Genomic DNA, 16,379 nt, shown 5'->3' on the forward strand with positions numbered 1-16,379 from the left:
ACTTCCTGTTTGCGTAGTCTTTCTAAGTACCAGAAACATCCACTAGGGGGCAAATAACACCATTGGACACAATGAAAATCCAATTGAACCATTGTAATAAAATTATCTGTTACCTTCTAACAGGATGGCAGCACAATACGTAAGCAAGCAGTTCTACTTAATTTTGTAAAGCTGCCATTTACTGTACATTCGAAAAATACAAAAAAAAGATAGTTATCCACAATAATCTGCTGTGTGATGACACACTGTAACTTAATTTGTATGAATGGAATGACCCTTGCCTAGGTAGACTTGTTGCCAAGTTAGGCCAAGTGGGAAACCCAGGTCCAAGACCTGAAAGAGGGAGTTGCACTGTCATGATTTGCTACACTGGTGTCAGAGCGGGACGGTGCACATGACGCCATCGGAGAAAGATGAAGGGGGATACTAGTCAGTTGTACAACTGAATGCATTCAACTGAAATGTGTCTTCCGCTGAATCAGAGATGTGTGGAGGGCTGCCTTAATAGATATCCACGTCTTCGGCACCCGGGGAACAGTGGGTTAACTTTTATCTCCCTCACCAACTTTAAACATCTGCTATCTGAGTAGCTAACCGATCGCTGCAGCTGTACATAGTCCATCGGTAAATAGCCCACCCAATTTACCTACCTCATCCCCATACTGTTTTTATTTATTTACTTTTCTGCTCTTTTGCACACCAGTATCTCTACCTGCACATGACCATCTGATCATTTATCACTCCAGTGTTAATCAGCTAAATTGTAATTATCCGCCTACCTCCTCATGCCTTTTGCACACAATGTATATAGACTCTTTTTTTTCTACTGTGTTATTGACTTGTTTATTGTTTACTCCATGTGTAACTCTGTGTTGTTGTCTGTTCACACTGCTATGCTTTATCTTGGCCAGGTCGCAGTTGTAAATGAGAACTTGTTCTCAACTAGCCTACCTGGTTAAATAAAGGTGAAATTAAAAAATATATACTTTTTTTTAAAACTGCCTTGCTCAGGGCCAGAGTGACAGATGTTTACCTTGTCAGCTCAGTGATTCAATCCAGCAACCTTTTGGTTACTGGCCCAACGCTATTATACGCTACACTGCCGCCCCAAAGCTTGTACACATTACGGCCTTTAAAAAAATATATATATACTTTAATTTATTGAACTGCATTGTTGGTTAAGCACCTGTAAGTAAGCATTTCACAGTAAGGTCTGTTGTATTTGGCACATGTGACAAATACAATTTGATTTGATAGTGAAGCATACAATCTCTCCCAACTGGGATAACCCTATTTGAGCAATGGTTAGTGAGTGTGCCTACAGGTTAGGAGACCCAGGTGCAAGACCTGCAAGTGGAGTTGCCCTGTCACCGTTTCCTAGTTCACTCACTTCTGACACCAGCGTAGAAAACAGTGATAGTGCAACTCCCATTGCTTGGTGTCCCAGCCTGTGTGTCAAGCCAGTCACGATTCAGGAGTCAATTCTCCACTGATAAACTTGCATATTACAGGGATACTGTGTGCAATACTAGGCTAAATAATTTCATTACTCTAGTATCCCCAGGAAGGCCATCTTCACTGTCCTTGGACTGTATGCTATCCAACATTTTAATGATCAAACAATTCTATAATAAACAATAGACAATAGTCACTAGGCTATAGTTACTAGTGGAACAGATAATATGGAAAAAGTCAAGTGGCAGTGTAAACAGTTTTGATAAGCTCAAGAAGTCATTAATGTATGTATCAAAAAAAAAGCTTGACACATTCTCAAAATGATGCTCACTTTTTTAGTGCGGTGTAGTTGGCTTTATATTAAAGATTTGGACTTTGCTAGTCAATACCTCTTCAACGGAACATGTCAAGGGGATATAAATGTCATATATTAAACCAGCTGACAATGTAGAACAAGTTACACCCACTGTTTTTGCTGTTCCGTTCCGTTTTCAAAAAAGTATTTTATGTTCATTTCTATGGCTGATTCTCCCTGTAGTCTAAGCTAAGGGACCATCTTAAAAGGGAAATTGAAACGTATTGTTAATGGAAAAACTTAAATTGTAACCACATGACATTGAAATCTCAAACCAACTGTAATACGTCCAGGGACCTCTCCAATCCATGGCAATTAATATTTTATTTTATTTTATATATATATATATATTTTTTTTTAACTTTGGCTGTTTTCAATTAATTCAATTTTGTAATAAAAAAAAAAAACTTTCTAAAAACCTCAATAGCTTCAATCCCATTTCACTTGAATGAATACAACCAACTGTTATTGCCTCAGGGACCTCGTCTGTACAATCTCTGGCAACAACTTGTTTATTCTTAGACATTGGCTGTTTAAAATAAATGTCATATCATTATGTAAAAAATAATACTTGTTTAAAACTTCAATAGCTTCCACCGCATGTTACTTGCATGAATTCAACGAACTGTTATTGGTTCAGGGACCTCATCAATACAATGAAAGAAAATTACTTTTATATTTTTGGACTTTGGCTATATCCTATGGATATAATTGAATTATATGTAAAAAAATACTTATTTAAAACTTCAACAGCTTCCACCCCTAAGGACTTTTATGAATAAAACCAACTGTTACTAGTTCAGGTACTTTGTTTGTACAATCTACGGCAAATACTTTTGTATTTTTTCTATTTTGATATTTTCTATGATATTGGACGGACTTTAAATTAAAAACACTTCCTTAAAGTGTCAATAGCTTTCACCCCACATGACTTTCATGAATACTAACAACTGTTATTGGTTCAGGGTCGCTGAACAATGTCAAATTGATTTGAGAGCAATATGTAATGTGTTTGAGAAGCTATATTGACATTTTTCAATAAACTGCGGCTAATGGCCAGAAGTAACTATGACCCTCTTTAGATAGCCAAATGGTGACACGCTGCTCTGAAACGGCCAGTGGAGCGAAAGCTGGACTCATTCATACAAGTCATATAGGGGGAAAATAATTGAAGTTAAGGAAGTACTTGTCATGTACATAAAATTAACACTAATAAAAAATTGACATGGTCAAAAAGCCCCAAAAGTAATTGCAGTGGATTGGAGGGAAGAGGTCCCTCAACCAATAACAGTTGTATTCATTTGCAAGTCATATTGGGTTGAAGCTAAGTTGTATGGAAGTATTTTTCATGTAAATTCATAAAAAAATAGCAAAGTCAAAAAGTACAAAAGTAATTGCTGTGGATTGGACAGACGAGGAACCAATAACAGATAGTCATATGGGGTGAAAGCTATTGATGTTTGAAGGAAGTGTTTTTAATTTAAGTGATATGGGGTAGAAGCTATTAAAGTTAAGTATTATTTGGCATATAATGAGACAAATTTCATTTCAATTGCCAAAGTAAAAAAATACAAAAGTAATTGCCGTAGAGTGTACAGACAGTCCCTGAACCAATAATAGTTGGTTGTATTCATGTAAGTCATATGGGGTGGAACCTATTGAAGTTTTATGCAAGTGTTTTCTTTTTACATATAATGATAAATATTTCATTTAAAATAGCCAAAGTCAAGGTAATTGCCGTAGAAAGGTCCCTGATCTAATAACAGTTGTTTTTATACATGAAAATGCTTAGGGGTAGAAGCTACTGAAGTTTAAAGCAAATATTTTATTTTTTTACATATAATTAAATTAAATTAATTGAAAAGTCATAAAATACTACAGTAATTGCCGTAGAGCAATGTTTCAGCTACATTTGAACTCCAAAAACAAGTTACACCATACCGAATTGCAAGAACAAGGGGTGTAAACTTGTTCACTATCGTCAGTTGAATCGGAATGTCATTTATATAAATTTTAAGAGGTATTAATGATCAAATTACGAATCTTTAATATACATAAAAGGTACACGGCACTGTCTCTTTTAGTAATGTCGCAATTGACACAGGCGCGTTTGGACTCCTGGACATGATCAATGTGTGTGAGTTGTTGTTTAGCATTATAGCCACGCTAAAAACTATTGTTTTTGATGGATTCAGATTAAAAATAACCAGCCTTCAGTCAGTTTGCAGCAGCTACGGTGTAGCGGCACCCAGAAGTGAACAAAGCGACCCGGAAGCGCTGAACCAATTGGAGGCAGGCAGAAAGAACATCAACATTTTATAAAGCAAGACAAAATCTGCAATCGGGACATCAGGTCTGTCTGCAATTATTTGATGTTATTTGTAAATGTATTTCTGAAAGTCGATAACCTGCAAATGTATGCATTGTGCAGATATGTATGCATTGCCCCTCGGTTCGTCAAAAAGTTCGTCAAAAACGCATTTTTGTTAAGATTGGGATAATGTATTTTAAAATATCTGTCAGCGTGCGGTTGTGACCTTTACGCATAGATGATGTTGATTTATTAAAATGTTTAGGGCAATGCTCGGGCATTTAACCTATTTCCGTGTTATTTTGCAGGGCATGGTTGTTGTAGGAAGTGTCCGTTTTTAAGAGGTGGAGAGGCCGGGCTATTCTAACCTGCAATTTGTCGTAAACAAACATTCATGTTTTTGACATAAACACACCTTTGTGTCAGGCGGTCTCCTTTTAGGAGCAAAAGAAGATGCTCCTAATATTGGGATCTGCAAAATATGGCGTCTCGCCTTATAAAAATGAGTCAGGCTGCCATTTTTGTTTCTCTTTTGTCTGGAATTTTCTTTAAATAAAACTGTCTGAGTGGTATTGTATCGGATGGTCGCATCGCCAAATTATGTCACTGAATTCCAGAAAGGTCGAAGGGCACACGTGTTAGCCTAACAAAAGTCTAGACTACCAAAGCAAACATGTTATGAGGGAAAAGTTGCCAAAATTACCCTACGTAACTCATATTTGACTGGAAATTAATTTTGGTAAGATTTCTGCCCAAAAATGTGTGCTCAGCCATCTTTAGGCAGAGTTAAATAAACATTTAGGACTGGGATAAAGAATATTGAGAGTAGGCAAATCGAAAATGACTGACAGGTGTGAACAGTGAAAGTTTTCATTTTTGACTGCATTCTTATCATGTCTTGAATGGTAGGCCTTTATTTCACTGTGTAGTTTGAACTGAACATAATAGGTTTTTATACAAAAATGCTACCCATAATTATGAAAACGTATTATTGGGACTGTGTGTGAATTGTTTTGTTTATTATCTAAATACCACAATAAAAGCATTATATTAATACTTTATTATTGGCATGTCATATTTTGTAGAAGTATTACTTTTATGTAACAGAAATAATGTAACAACTTTAGTTATAAAATACACACAATAACCAAATTCACACAGTCACAAAAATACAATTTCATAAGCCATATAGTAAAATACTGCTATGTTGGTCTTGGGAGGTGGACCTGAGTATGCGTCCTATTAACGTTATTGTACTTTTTTCATTCTACTACTGTAACTTTACTCTGATTTTAAGAAACAATGTATCTTAATGTTCAGGTAGGTATCCATACTTCAGAAAATATGAGGTATTCTCAAAAACAAAGAGTCACCGGAATTAAAAAGTATATGGACATATAAACTGACACTGTTTTAATCTAAGTAGTTTTAATAACATCTGTCAAAAATGCTTTGTATATTTGTATTTGAAATGTATAGAATACTGCAGTAAAATGTGTGTTTCTGTCTCAGGATGGCTGAGCCTCGATTCAACAACCCCTACTTCTGGCCTCCGCCTCCTTCCATGCCTAGCCAGGTAAGGACATCTTCCTTTTTTTCTGTTCTTCCATCTAGGCTGATATTATGCATCTCATTATTTTTAATCTAAGAATGTCCATATAGGTATTAACCCAGCAACAAAAGTAGGACTATAATGGGATCATCTTTAGCTTGATGGTTGATAAACTGGAGCTGTTTTCGGTTGAGCATGACCGTTTAACCCTTTCAGCTGGATAACCTGGTGCTCATCAACAAGATCAAGGAGCAGCTGATGGCTGAGAAGATCCGACCCCTGCACCTGCCGACCAATTCAGCCCCCTCCCAGCAAACCCTGCTGGTGGCCTCCTCCCCCTTGGATGGGGGGCAGCACAGCATGCTCATGCCCAAGTCCCAGCAGGGCCAGCATCACCCCCAGGGCTCGGTCCAGCAGCCCGACATCGCCCTGCACGCCCGCACAGCCTCCAGCTCTGTACCAGGTCGGTACTGTAACAGTGTTTGCAGTCTGCTGTCTGCTCACAACATAGGTGCACACTGGAGACACCACTTGGCTCTGGTGATGCTTGAGACCTGTTCAATGGTGCATCTCAATAGTCCTAAGGGGTTTTGCCTCCGCAACTCCTCTGCCTTAATTTGAGAACGCATAGATGAAAGTCATATGGTGGATGCCTACCAGTCCAGTTTTAAATAATTCCCATTTTATTATTGAGCATTGTAAGATTTCAGGATGGATGCTGAGTAGAAATTGGTGCTATTTATAAAGTGATTTTCTCATTTGTCCCTCAGTTAGATCAGTTAATTGTATTGCCTTCAATCTCTGATGCAGAAGTGAATATGGATGACAAGTCAGCAGTGAAGGTTAAAGGACTGTGGGATGAGTGGCACATGCGACAGATCGTTGAGCAGCCCTCTAGAGTCAACCATCGGTCAGGTAATAACCACACCCCCTTTCTCATGGGAAACATATATGTACAACCATCAATGAAAACATTCAACAGCCATGTACTACACGCCAAGGGACCAGACAAGAGCCAAATACATTTCAGTGTAACACGGTCCCTTATTAGTTTGCATAAAAGCTCAGTCTCTCAGCAAGCTAAATCGCTAACTTTTTGCATGGCTTATCATTTGTAAGTCTTCATGTGCCCATACACAGGTTTGGCCCCTATGTCCCGGCCGGACAGCCACAGCACTTCAGAAGCCCTCACCCCCACCTCCAGCAGCCAGAACCGACTGGGAGGGACCCCATCGGTCAACATCATCTCTGGGCTGGCCAGCGGCCCTGGCATGGAACAGATGAAGAGCGGGGGCCTGGCTGGACTCCTCGGCCCACCACCCAAGACTCCCCGTGGGCGGAAGAAGATCAAAGCGGAGAGTGGAGGGCCTCTGCTGGTCGTGCCCTACCCCATCATGGCCTCTGGCGCCGACCAGGGCTGTATCACCTTCCCTGCCAAAGAGGGCAAAACCTACAGGTATGGTTACTTTAACAACAAAAAGTTTTAGTTTCGCTTAGTTTAGTCTTATCTCTTAAATAAATCACCCATTTTCAATGTTTTTTGACCTACTTGAGATATGTAGTTAAGTTATATGCACATATCAGTAACACTTTACTTTAAGGGGTTACATACAGTACAGTAAGGCATTCAGTCATGACACCTTATTGGGTGTTGCAGTATCATTCGTAACAGAACCTTCATCCGTAACATAAGATTTGACTCAGTCCCATTTTCTTGTATCCAGATGCAAAGTGTGTCCGCTCACCTTCATGTCAAAGTCAGAGATGCAGATCCACTCCAAGTCCCACACGGAGGCCAAGCCCCACAAGTGTCCCCACTGCTCCAAGTCCTTTGCCAACGCATCCTACCTGGCCCAGCACCTCCGCATCCACCTGGGAATCAAGCCCTACCACTGCTCCTACTGCGAGAACTCCTTCCGCCAACTCTCGCACCTGCAGCAGCACACCAGGTCAGTTGAGTTCACCTTCATGGAATAGAAAGCGATGGAGAGAAAAAAGTTGTCCACCACAATCCACACCATATGAAAATGTCTGTCTCTTCACAATGACATTGACAACATTAAAAATATATTTTAAACCGGAGCATTCCATTGATGTATTGCTGGAATGTACAGTAGCTTTCCATCAGTAACACTGACATTGGGTAGTACTGTGGAATGTATGATTCAGTGTATGTATCCATTATTTTACAACTGTCATAATATATAGTATGTTTACACCATATTCTTTTACATGTTATTTTGTAATTACATTATATTTTCTGCTGTACTTGCTCAATAAACCACAATATTTCAGTTCATTCTCTCTCTAACATGCATCTATCATCATCCGCATGTGTCTTAGAATCCATACTGGTGACAGACCCTATAAATGCGCGGCCCCTGGATGTGAAAAGGCCTTTACCCAGCTCTCTAACCTCCAGGTCAGTAGTAGCTACATCATAACAGGATTATTTACTAATCTTTTACAGTCCTTCTCCCAGTCTTGAATGTCCCGACCCAGCCGAGGCTGCGGATCCGTTGGTAACCACTCCGTCCTGCCCCCCTGGATCCCTTTCGCCCAGAGCTTGAAGATCCAAATCACTTTCTGCACGTGTTTCTATACCTCTACTTGATGCACACATTTTTGTGGTTACCCTCCCTTCAATTTCTCATTGTCAATCGTGAATGATAAATCCTGTTTTACCACTGAAATGTCCATGCAGCATCTGCATACCAACCATTTGATCTCATGGGGATATGCATTTAGATCTTCTTGAGTTATATAGTGTTGTTTGCGAAGTAGCCTACAAGGCTGTTTTGAATAATGTACAGTGAGGGAATTTTAGAACAGAGTGTGTTAACAAACTGTAGCATAGCCTAGCTGTGTTTAGTTTCAATCAAAGCACATATTTTGCATAGTGGCGCACACTGTTGAGTTTGGGCCACATGAAAAAAATGCGACCATTGGCACAATCATCCTTAAAAATAGAAATTAGGTGGTGTTTCTTGGCTTACAGTAACATTATACTATGCTATTATATTTGGTTATGTTATTAAGCAATAAGGCACAAGAGGCAGTGCTGTATCATTTGGTTAGCCCGACGCGATACAGCACTGCCTCAAGTACCTTATTTGCTTTTATAAAACTGTTACCAACATATTAAATAGCAATGTATTACATATTTTGAATTAATTCATACAATTTCATTCTTTCACCGGAAGATATAGTCCGGACAAAAGTTTGGATATTTTGGGCATGTTGCTACATTCGTTATTTTTTTTCATATTTGCTATGCCTATGCAGAAGAACTGGTCATCCGTTCTAAACAAAATGGTTGCCATGCAGGCAGGATACATAACGTTCTTGTCACTTGCTAGCTAGCCAATTTTAGCTAACTCAGTGAACCTGAAATGACAGTACACTAGCTGCATTTGTCCTTGTTATAGCTTTTTTTCCTATTGGCATTTACTTGGATGTCCATGATAATGACGTTGATGAGTGAATTTGACTGGCTCAGAAAAAGTTGTCTCTTGTCGCATGGGCACCGTTCACTCAGAGGTCGGACAGGCAGACAGCGAGGGTTATATTAACTGTACCAAACTAAATGCTAGGCTGGAAGCAAGGGGAAATAATGTTTGAGTTGAGATGATTCGGACAGCAGCATTCACATTATATTCTTATGGAGGCATAGTCATACTTTTCAGATGGGACTTTTAGCAGGCATAGCTGTGTCTGTGACGGCCAATACAGCACTGCAAGGAAACGCTGCTCGTGCAATCAGCATCCAGGATCCAACCAGTTTATAATGATTGATTCAGCTTTGATCTAACTTTATTAAACAAGCACCATTCGTCAGAGTAGCTTGTTCTCATCGAGTAGAGCAGAGAATCCCGCACATGTGTGCATAATCTCCGGGACCTTTAGCTGTCGGGAAGAGGGGTCCAGAAAAGTTGGGATCCACAACCACTTCGTAATGTTAAAGGTGGTACATGTAACAATTCAACCTGAAAGTAGTCCTAAATAGCAATGGTATACTGCCAAATTAAAATAATAAGATTCCATGAGAGATGAATATGAATATAGGCATTTTTAAGCCGTATTATTCAAAAATGACAAGGAAAAATGTATAACAATAGACCTAAATTGGATATCATTGCTGAAAATGTCAAGCAACAGTCTACTCAACCATACCATAACAACTTTACTGGAATGCTCTGAATGATAGTTATCCTGCAATGAGTGACTAGGTTGCTCTTACCTCTTCTCTCTCTCTCTCTCCCTGCCCCACTCTCTCTCGCTATGTAGTCCCACCAGAGGCAGCACAACAAAGACAAGCCGTACAAATGTCCCAACTGCTACCGTGCCTACTCAGATTCAGCATCGTTACAGATCCACCTGTCAGCGCACGCCATCAAAAATGCTAAGGCGTACTGCTGCAACATGTGTGGCCGGGCATACACCTCAGTGAGTATTCTAACCCACTGTTCAGTATTAGGTGTTTGTAGTAGTGTCAGCAAATACAAGGCATTGCTATGGTCCTGGTCAATTATAGTGTCGGTAAACATTTGCCCGGACATTATGATAACTAAGCACGATTTAAGCTCACCACATGTAGAAATAATCTACAGTGGTAAAATAATATTGTGAATATTAATTGCTTCCTGACTTTTACAAAATGTGCATGCACGAGTCATAACTGCATTTTGGAACCAGGGTTGCCAACATGCTTTTGTGTCGGGGATACAAACTGGTTTTGAGTCGTCCATTTTGTGTCTTTGCAGGAGACCTACCTTATGAAGCACATGTCCAAACACACGGTAGTGGAGCACCTAGTGAGCCACCAGTCCCCCCAGAGGACTGAATCCCCCAGTATCCCAATACGCATCTCTCTCATCTGAATTCAGCATTACTGTATGTTGTTGTATTCTTTTTCTATGGAAGGCTGACGTTTAGGGGCCCTGCACATAAGTCCATCGACCCAAGGCCTACATATGCATCACATGACACCTGACATTAATTTACAAACCCTTGTTCCATTTTTACACAGATTGGGTTGGTTAAAATAAAAACGAGCATAGCACCTTCTTTGCAAAGGTTTATGTCAATGGGAACAAATGTCGGATAATGTCTCGTGTTGGATACAACTGAGCACTTACAAAGGCTTTATGCAAACGGTCTTATGCATTGGCCCTTAACATTTTAATGTTACAAAAAAAATTATTCCATTACATTTATTATATATTTTTTCAATATTTTCCCTTATACCTAAACTAAATGGATTCATATTTTCTGGGTGTGTTCTGGCGACATCCAAAGATCATTTTAAAGCGCTCTCAGGCCTTGTGGTTTTGGATCCAAATGTTTTTCTATCTTTTCCGATGGAAATGCAAAAAGATTACTTGAGGCAGCTAAGAGTATTGACTGTGTCTAATCAAAAGTCTGATGTTTTTTGGTGAATTTTTTTGTTCAAGCAAAGTTTACAGGGTCAGACTTCAAAAGCAGCATTTTAGAGAAAAGCAATTGGAACTATGTAGACAATTCGATTGTCAGGTTGTTTCTCGTGGCGGACTGGTGAAACAGTGCACCAAAATGTAAAAACAAAATAATGAATGTTTACTGTTTTGTCAAGATCAGTTAAATTGTTATGGTTAATATAATCAAGATCATATGGGTTATATGATCAGACACTAATTAAATCAACTGAACTGTTCAAATCAACAGAACTTTTCAGCCGTTTTCCTTGTGGCCAGGTATTACATATGTGAGTTGGTGGCTTTGCACCTACGTGAGGCTAGTCAAGATTCATTGGGAAAACAAGCTAACATTAGCTAGTGCGTCAGCTTTATGGCTTTACTTGGCACTGCCCTCAATAGGCCTACACAAAGCTATCAAGATGAGCATTACAAATGTTATGAACAGTCATGTCAGCTTTTGTCAAGTAACTTCTGATGGTCATCATAACATAACACAAGCTATTGTTAGCAAAGGTGATAGAAAAGGAGAGTAAATGCTTTCTGTCATGATAGTTCTAAGTCACAACCGCTTATGTTGACAAGTTGGTAATGTGGTTAGGTCTATGTTACTAGAGTAACTACATTTCTATTCTGAATATATTTAGAGAAATATATAGCAAACATACATTTATTGGAGGTGAAATATTTTGTATTTTTATTGACTTCTACTTTGTTATACTCTCACTGGTGTCACATTACACTTCACAATCATATCACCAAGTCAAGTTAAAGCTATTTCCCAGCCTGGTTACAGAGGCCTGTGCTGCTTTTTTGAAAAAAAAGTAAATTACATAAACATGACAATGATATTTGAAAGTACATGGTTGGACCAAATAGTTAGCCAATATTAACCCTAATCCCACTACATTCAGGATTGTTTTATCTTGATTTGTGAAACTAATTCTCAACAGGTTTACATTTTAACGTGCAGTCAGTATGAGTTTGTTCAAACCATATAACTTCATATGATGGTAGTGTTACTGCAAGTGTTTCTTTCATCATGGTATGCACACAGTATTGTTGTATTTTTACTGTAATTTTACCTTCTGGTTGCTCTGGATGGTACTAGTAGCCTGTATTCTTCAGGTTACTTAGGACAAGGTGCTAAGGCTAGATGTTTATTTGAGATGGAACTGAGAATATTGTTAAATACATTCATAGTATGTTTAAAAAAAATACAATACAAGCCACTGGCCTGGAAATAAACATTTATGCCAACAGACTCTGCCACTTCAATTTACTCTCTTCCGAGAAAAAAATTGGTCAATGTACCGTTTCATAACGGTTTTGTACAGGTATGTTTATGTATGAACTTATTGTAATGATTTGTATTTCTGAATATTGATACTTTTTATAAATATTCATGTTTTATATCAGTTATTTACGTATAAGCCTTAACAATTTTATCATTGAACTACCATTTTATTTCCATATTCAGTATTGTGTTCTTCAGTATTTGGTCTTGTAAACGTTTTGTTATTTTTCCGGGTGGAATATCCAAACTGTAATCTGTATATGAATTAACTGTTAACCTATATTCTCTATGAAAAGATAGTGCAGATTTATTACACCTTTTCTTGTCTTGCTTTGTGATTTCATATAAAGTTTCTAAACAACTTAATATGCACACACAAGACAGAAGTAAAACTAAGAAGGTCAATGTTTTAAAAAATAAAATATCTTTACCTTGTTTAATAAACAGACTGTTATAAACACACTTTAAATTGTACTGCATAACTTTGATGAATAATTTAAAACAAAACAATTTGGTATTCTCCATTCAATATTTATCAATAATTTTGTTCCAGGATATGCCCTGGGGTGTATTCACTAGTAGGAAACCAAAAAGAAGCAAACCACTAAAATGGGGAGCGAATAATCTGAATTTGTCCAATAAGAAACCCCTGTTTTTGTTGACAAAACGTTTCCTACTGTTGGGCAATTATGATTATACCCCAGGTGTGCTTAAACTAAACAAAAGTATCAAATACACATGGGAAGATTCAATGACCTTTATTTATGAAAATACAGTTGAAGTCAGAAGTTTACATACACCTTAGCCAAGTACATTTAAACTCAGTTTTTCACAATTGTTGACATTTAATCCTGGTAAAAATTCCCTATCTTAGATCAGTTAGGATCACCACTTTACTTTAAGAATGTGAAATGTCAGAATAATAGAGAGATTAATTTCAGATTTAATTTCTTTCATCACATTCCCAGTGGGTCAGAAGTTTATATACACTCAATTAGTATATGGTAGCATTGCCTTTAAATTGTTTAATTTGGGTCAATTTGGGCCTTCCACAAGCTTCCCACAATAAGTTGGGTGAATTATGGTCCATTTCTCCTGACAGAGCTGGTGTAACTGAGTCAGGTTTGTAGGCCTCCTTGCTCGCAGTCGCTTTTTCAGTTCTGCCCATAAATGTTCTATAGGATTGAGGTCAGGGCTTTGTGATGGCCACTCCAATACCTTGACTTTGTTGTCCTTAAGCCATTTTGCCACAACTTTGGAAGTATGTTTGGGGTCATTGTCCATTTGAAAGACCCATTTGCGACCAAGCTTTAACTTCGTGACTGATGTCTTGAGATGTTGCTTCAATATATCCACATAATTTTCCTACCTCCCTCTATTTTTGTGAAGTGCACCAGTCCCTTCTGCAGCAAAGCACCCCACAACATGATGCTGCCACCCCTGTGCTTCACAGTTGGGATGGTGTTCTTCGGCTTGCAAGCGTCCCCCTTTCCCCTCCAAACATAACAATGGTCATTATGGTCAAACAGTTCTATGTTTGTTTCATCAGACCAGAGGACATTTCTCCGAAAAGTACGATCTTTGTCCCCATGTGCAGCTGCAAACCGTAGTCAGGTTTTTTATGTCGGTTTTGCAGCAGTTGCTTCTTCCTTGCTGAGCAGCCTTTCAGGTTATGTCGATATAGGACTCGTTTTACTGTGGATATAGATGCTTTTGTACCTGTTTCCTCCAGCATCTTCACAAGGTCATTTTCTGTTGTTCTGGGATTGATTTGCACTTTTCGCACCAAAGTACGTTCATCTCTAGCAGACAGAATATGTCTCCTTCCTGAGCGGTATGATGGCTGAGTGGTCTCGTGGTGTTTATACTTGCGTACTATTGTTTGTACATATGAACGTAGTACCTTCGGGCATTTGGAAATTGCTCCCAAGGATGAACCAGACTTATGGAGGTCTATAAAAAAAAATCTGCGGTTTTGGCTGATTTCTTTTGATTTTCCCATGATGTCAAGCAAAGAGGCACTAAGTTTGAAGGTAGGCCTTGAAATACATCCACAGGTACACCTCCAATTGACTCAAATGATGTCAATTAGCCTATCAGAAGCTTCTAAAGCCATGACATAATTTTCTGGAATTTTCCAAGCTGTTTAAAGGCACAGTCAACTTAGTGTATGTAAACTTCTGACCCACTGGATTTGTGATACAGTGAATTATAAGTGAAATCATTTGTCTGTAAACAATTGTTGGAAAAATGTGTTGTGTCATGCACAAAGTAGATGTCCTAACCGACTTGCCAATTCTATAGTTTGTTTACAAGAAATTTGTGGGAGTGGTTGAAAAACAAGTTTTAGTGACTCCAACCTAAGTGTATGTAAACTTCCAACTTCAACTGTACATGTTCTTCTTATCTGTACGTCAGTACCTAAAAAAAATCACAGGTTATTTCACTGAACTTTTCAAATAAATTGCACGTCTCAGATTAATATGATTGTACATAGTAAGCATTATGTAATCCCTTTGTGGTTAAAAGGATTCTACTAGTCTTTATCACCCAATTTCTTTAAATCTGTAGCGAACGAAAAATGTAGTTATCAAAAGCTGTCTGTTATCTGAATATGGTATTTTCTAAGCCTATAAAGCAGTCACTATCATCTACAAGATATTGTCACTCCCACAAAAGTGGCATAAAACAATAAGCAGTTCTCTCTTTTTTAATGGTACCGTACCTAAAAACTTTAACTTCTTCGGGCTAGGAGGCAGTATTCGGAAGTTTGGATGAATGAGGTGCCCAATGTAAACTACATGTTACTCAGGCCCAGAAGCTAGGATATGCATATACTTGGTAGTATTGGATAGAAAACACTCTGAAGTTTCCAAACCTGTTAAAATAATGTCTGTGAGTATAACATAACTGATATGGCAGGCGAACACCAGGGGAGAATCCATCCTGAATTTTTTTTTTGAGCTCATTGAAATGGCTGTCTATGGGAATATCAATGGAATTCCTCCCAGATTGCAGTTCCTAGGGCTTCCAGTAGATGTCAACAGTCTTTAGAAAGAGTTTCAGTCTTGTTTTTTGACAAATTAATTTGTAGTTTTTCTAGGTGGCTGTAGTATTGTGGCGCGTGTGGATAAGAGCGAGCACTTCGTTATTTATCTACAGTAATGAACATACTATTTTTCGTCTTAAATATGATCGTTTATTTAAATATTAGGGTACCTGAGGATTGATTTAGAAACATTGTTTGACTTGTTTGGTCGAAGTTTATTGTTAACTTTTGAGATTAATTTGTATGCATTTTGAACGAGGGAAACCGGTGGATTACTGAATCAAGTGCGCCAACTAAACTTACTTTTTTGGGATATAAAGAAGGACTTTTTCAAACAAAAGGACCATTTGTTATGTAGCTGGGACCCTTGGGATTGCAAACAGAGGAAGATCTTCAAAGGTAAGTGTTTATTTTAACGCCATTTCTGACTTTTGTGACGCCTCTGCTTGTTTGGAAAATGTTTAATGCTTTTGCATGCGGGGTGCTGTCCTATGCGGGGCGCTGTTTCGGGCAAGCAAGTGGTTCCCATTCAAAGCAAAACAAACTTTTGTAAGGCTTACAATAAAAAAGAGATACACAGTACTGCATTGCCCACCATATAAAACATTGTTTTAGTATAGAACATAATATGACCACAGTTATAGTATAGCCTACAACCAGAGTACAAGCTTGAGAATCCAGATTATAGTGGTTTGTGTGAAAATTGAAGGACTGCTAATAACGGCCATTTGAAAGTCAGCATTCTGCTCCTTCTCATTTAGCCTTCAACACACATACACATATTAGGAAGACCCTCCTAATATTGAGTTTCACCGCCCCTTTTGCCCTCAGAACAGGCTCAATTTGTCGGGGCATGGACTCTACAAGGTGTAGAAAATGCCTTTGGAAAATCTACATTTAAAAAAGT

General features: G+C 38.4%; 1 protein-coding gene across 3 annotated transcripts; it reads left to right on the top strand.

Moving 5' to 3' along the window:
- The first annotated feature begins 3,922 nt into the window (after positions 1-3,922).
- LOC139368313 (zinc finger protein 362-like) lies at positions 3,923-12,885 on the top strand. 3 transcript variants are annotated; one of them, XM_071107061.1, is made up of 9 exons: positions 3,923-4,163; positions 5,634-5,697; positions 5,890-6,136; positions 6,484-6,588; positions 6,814-7,129; positions 7,398-7,622; positions 8,017-8,095; positions 9,961-10,119; positions 10,437-12,885. In XM_071107061.1, the coding sequence occupies exons 2-9, from the start codon at positions 5,635-5,637 to the stop codon at positions 10,551-10,553; spliced, it is 1,311 nt and encodes a 436-aa protein (XP_070963162.1). In that variant the 5' UTR covers positions 3,923-4,163; position 5,634; the 3' UTR covers positions 10,554-12,885. The 3 variants fall into 3 exon arrangements, with proteins under 3 accessions (XP_070963162.1, XP_070963161.1, XP_070963163.1); XM_071107060.1 differs by having other exon boundaries at positions 3,925-4,163; positions 6,793-7,129; XM_071107062.1 differs by lacking the exon at positions 3,923-4,163 and having other exon boundaries at positions 5,501-5,697; positions 5,917-6,136; positions 6,793-7,129.
- The last annotated feature ends 3,494 nt before the right edge of the window (positions 12,886-16,379 follow it).

This window comes from Oncorhynchus clarkii, chromosome 16 (genome assembly GCF_045791955.1).
Source record: "Oncorhynchus clarkii lewisi isolate Uvic-CL-2024 chromosome 16, UVic_Ocla_1.0, whole genome shotgun sequence".
NCBI lineage: Eukaryota > Metazoa > Chordata > Actinopteri > Salmoniformes > Salmonidae > Oncorhynchus > Oncorhynchus clarkii.

Coding starts and splice junctions, on each gene's coding strand:
- LOC139368313 (XM_071107060.1), top strand. CDS start 5,635: ATGGCTGAGCCTCGATTCAACAACCCCTACTTCTGGCCTCCGCCTCCT. Junction 5,698..5,889: donor CTCCTTCCATGCCTAGCCAG/GTAAGGACATCT, acceptor TAACCCTTTCAG/CTGGATAACCTGGTGCTCAT. Junction 10,120..10,436: donor GTGGCCGGGCATACACCTCA/GTGAGTATTCTA, acceptor GTGTCTTTGCAG/GAGACCTACCTTATGAAGCA.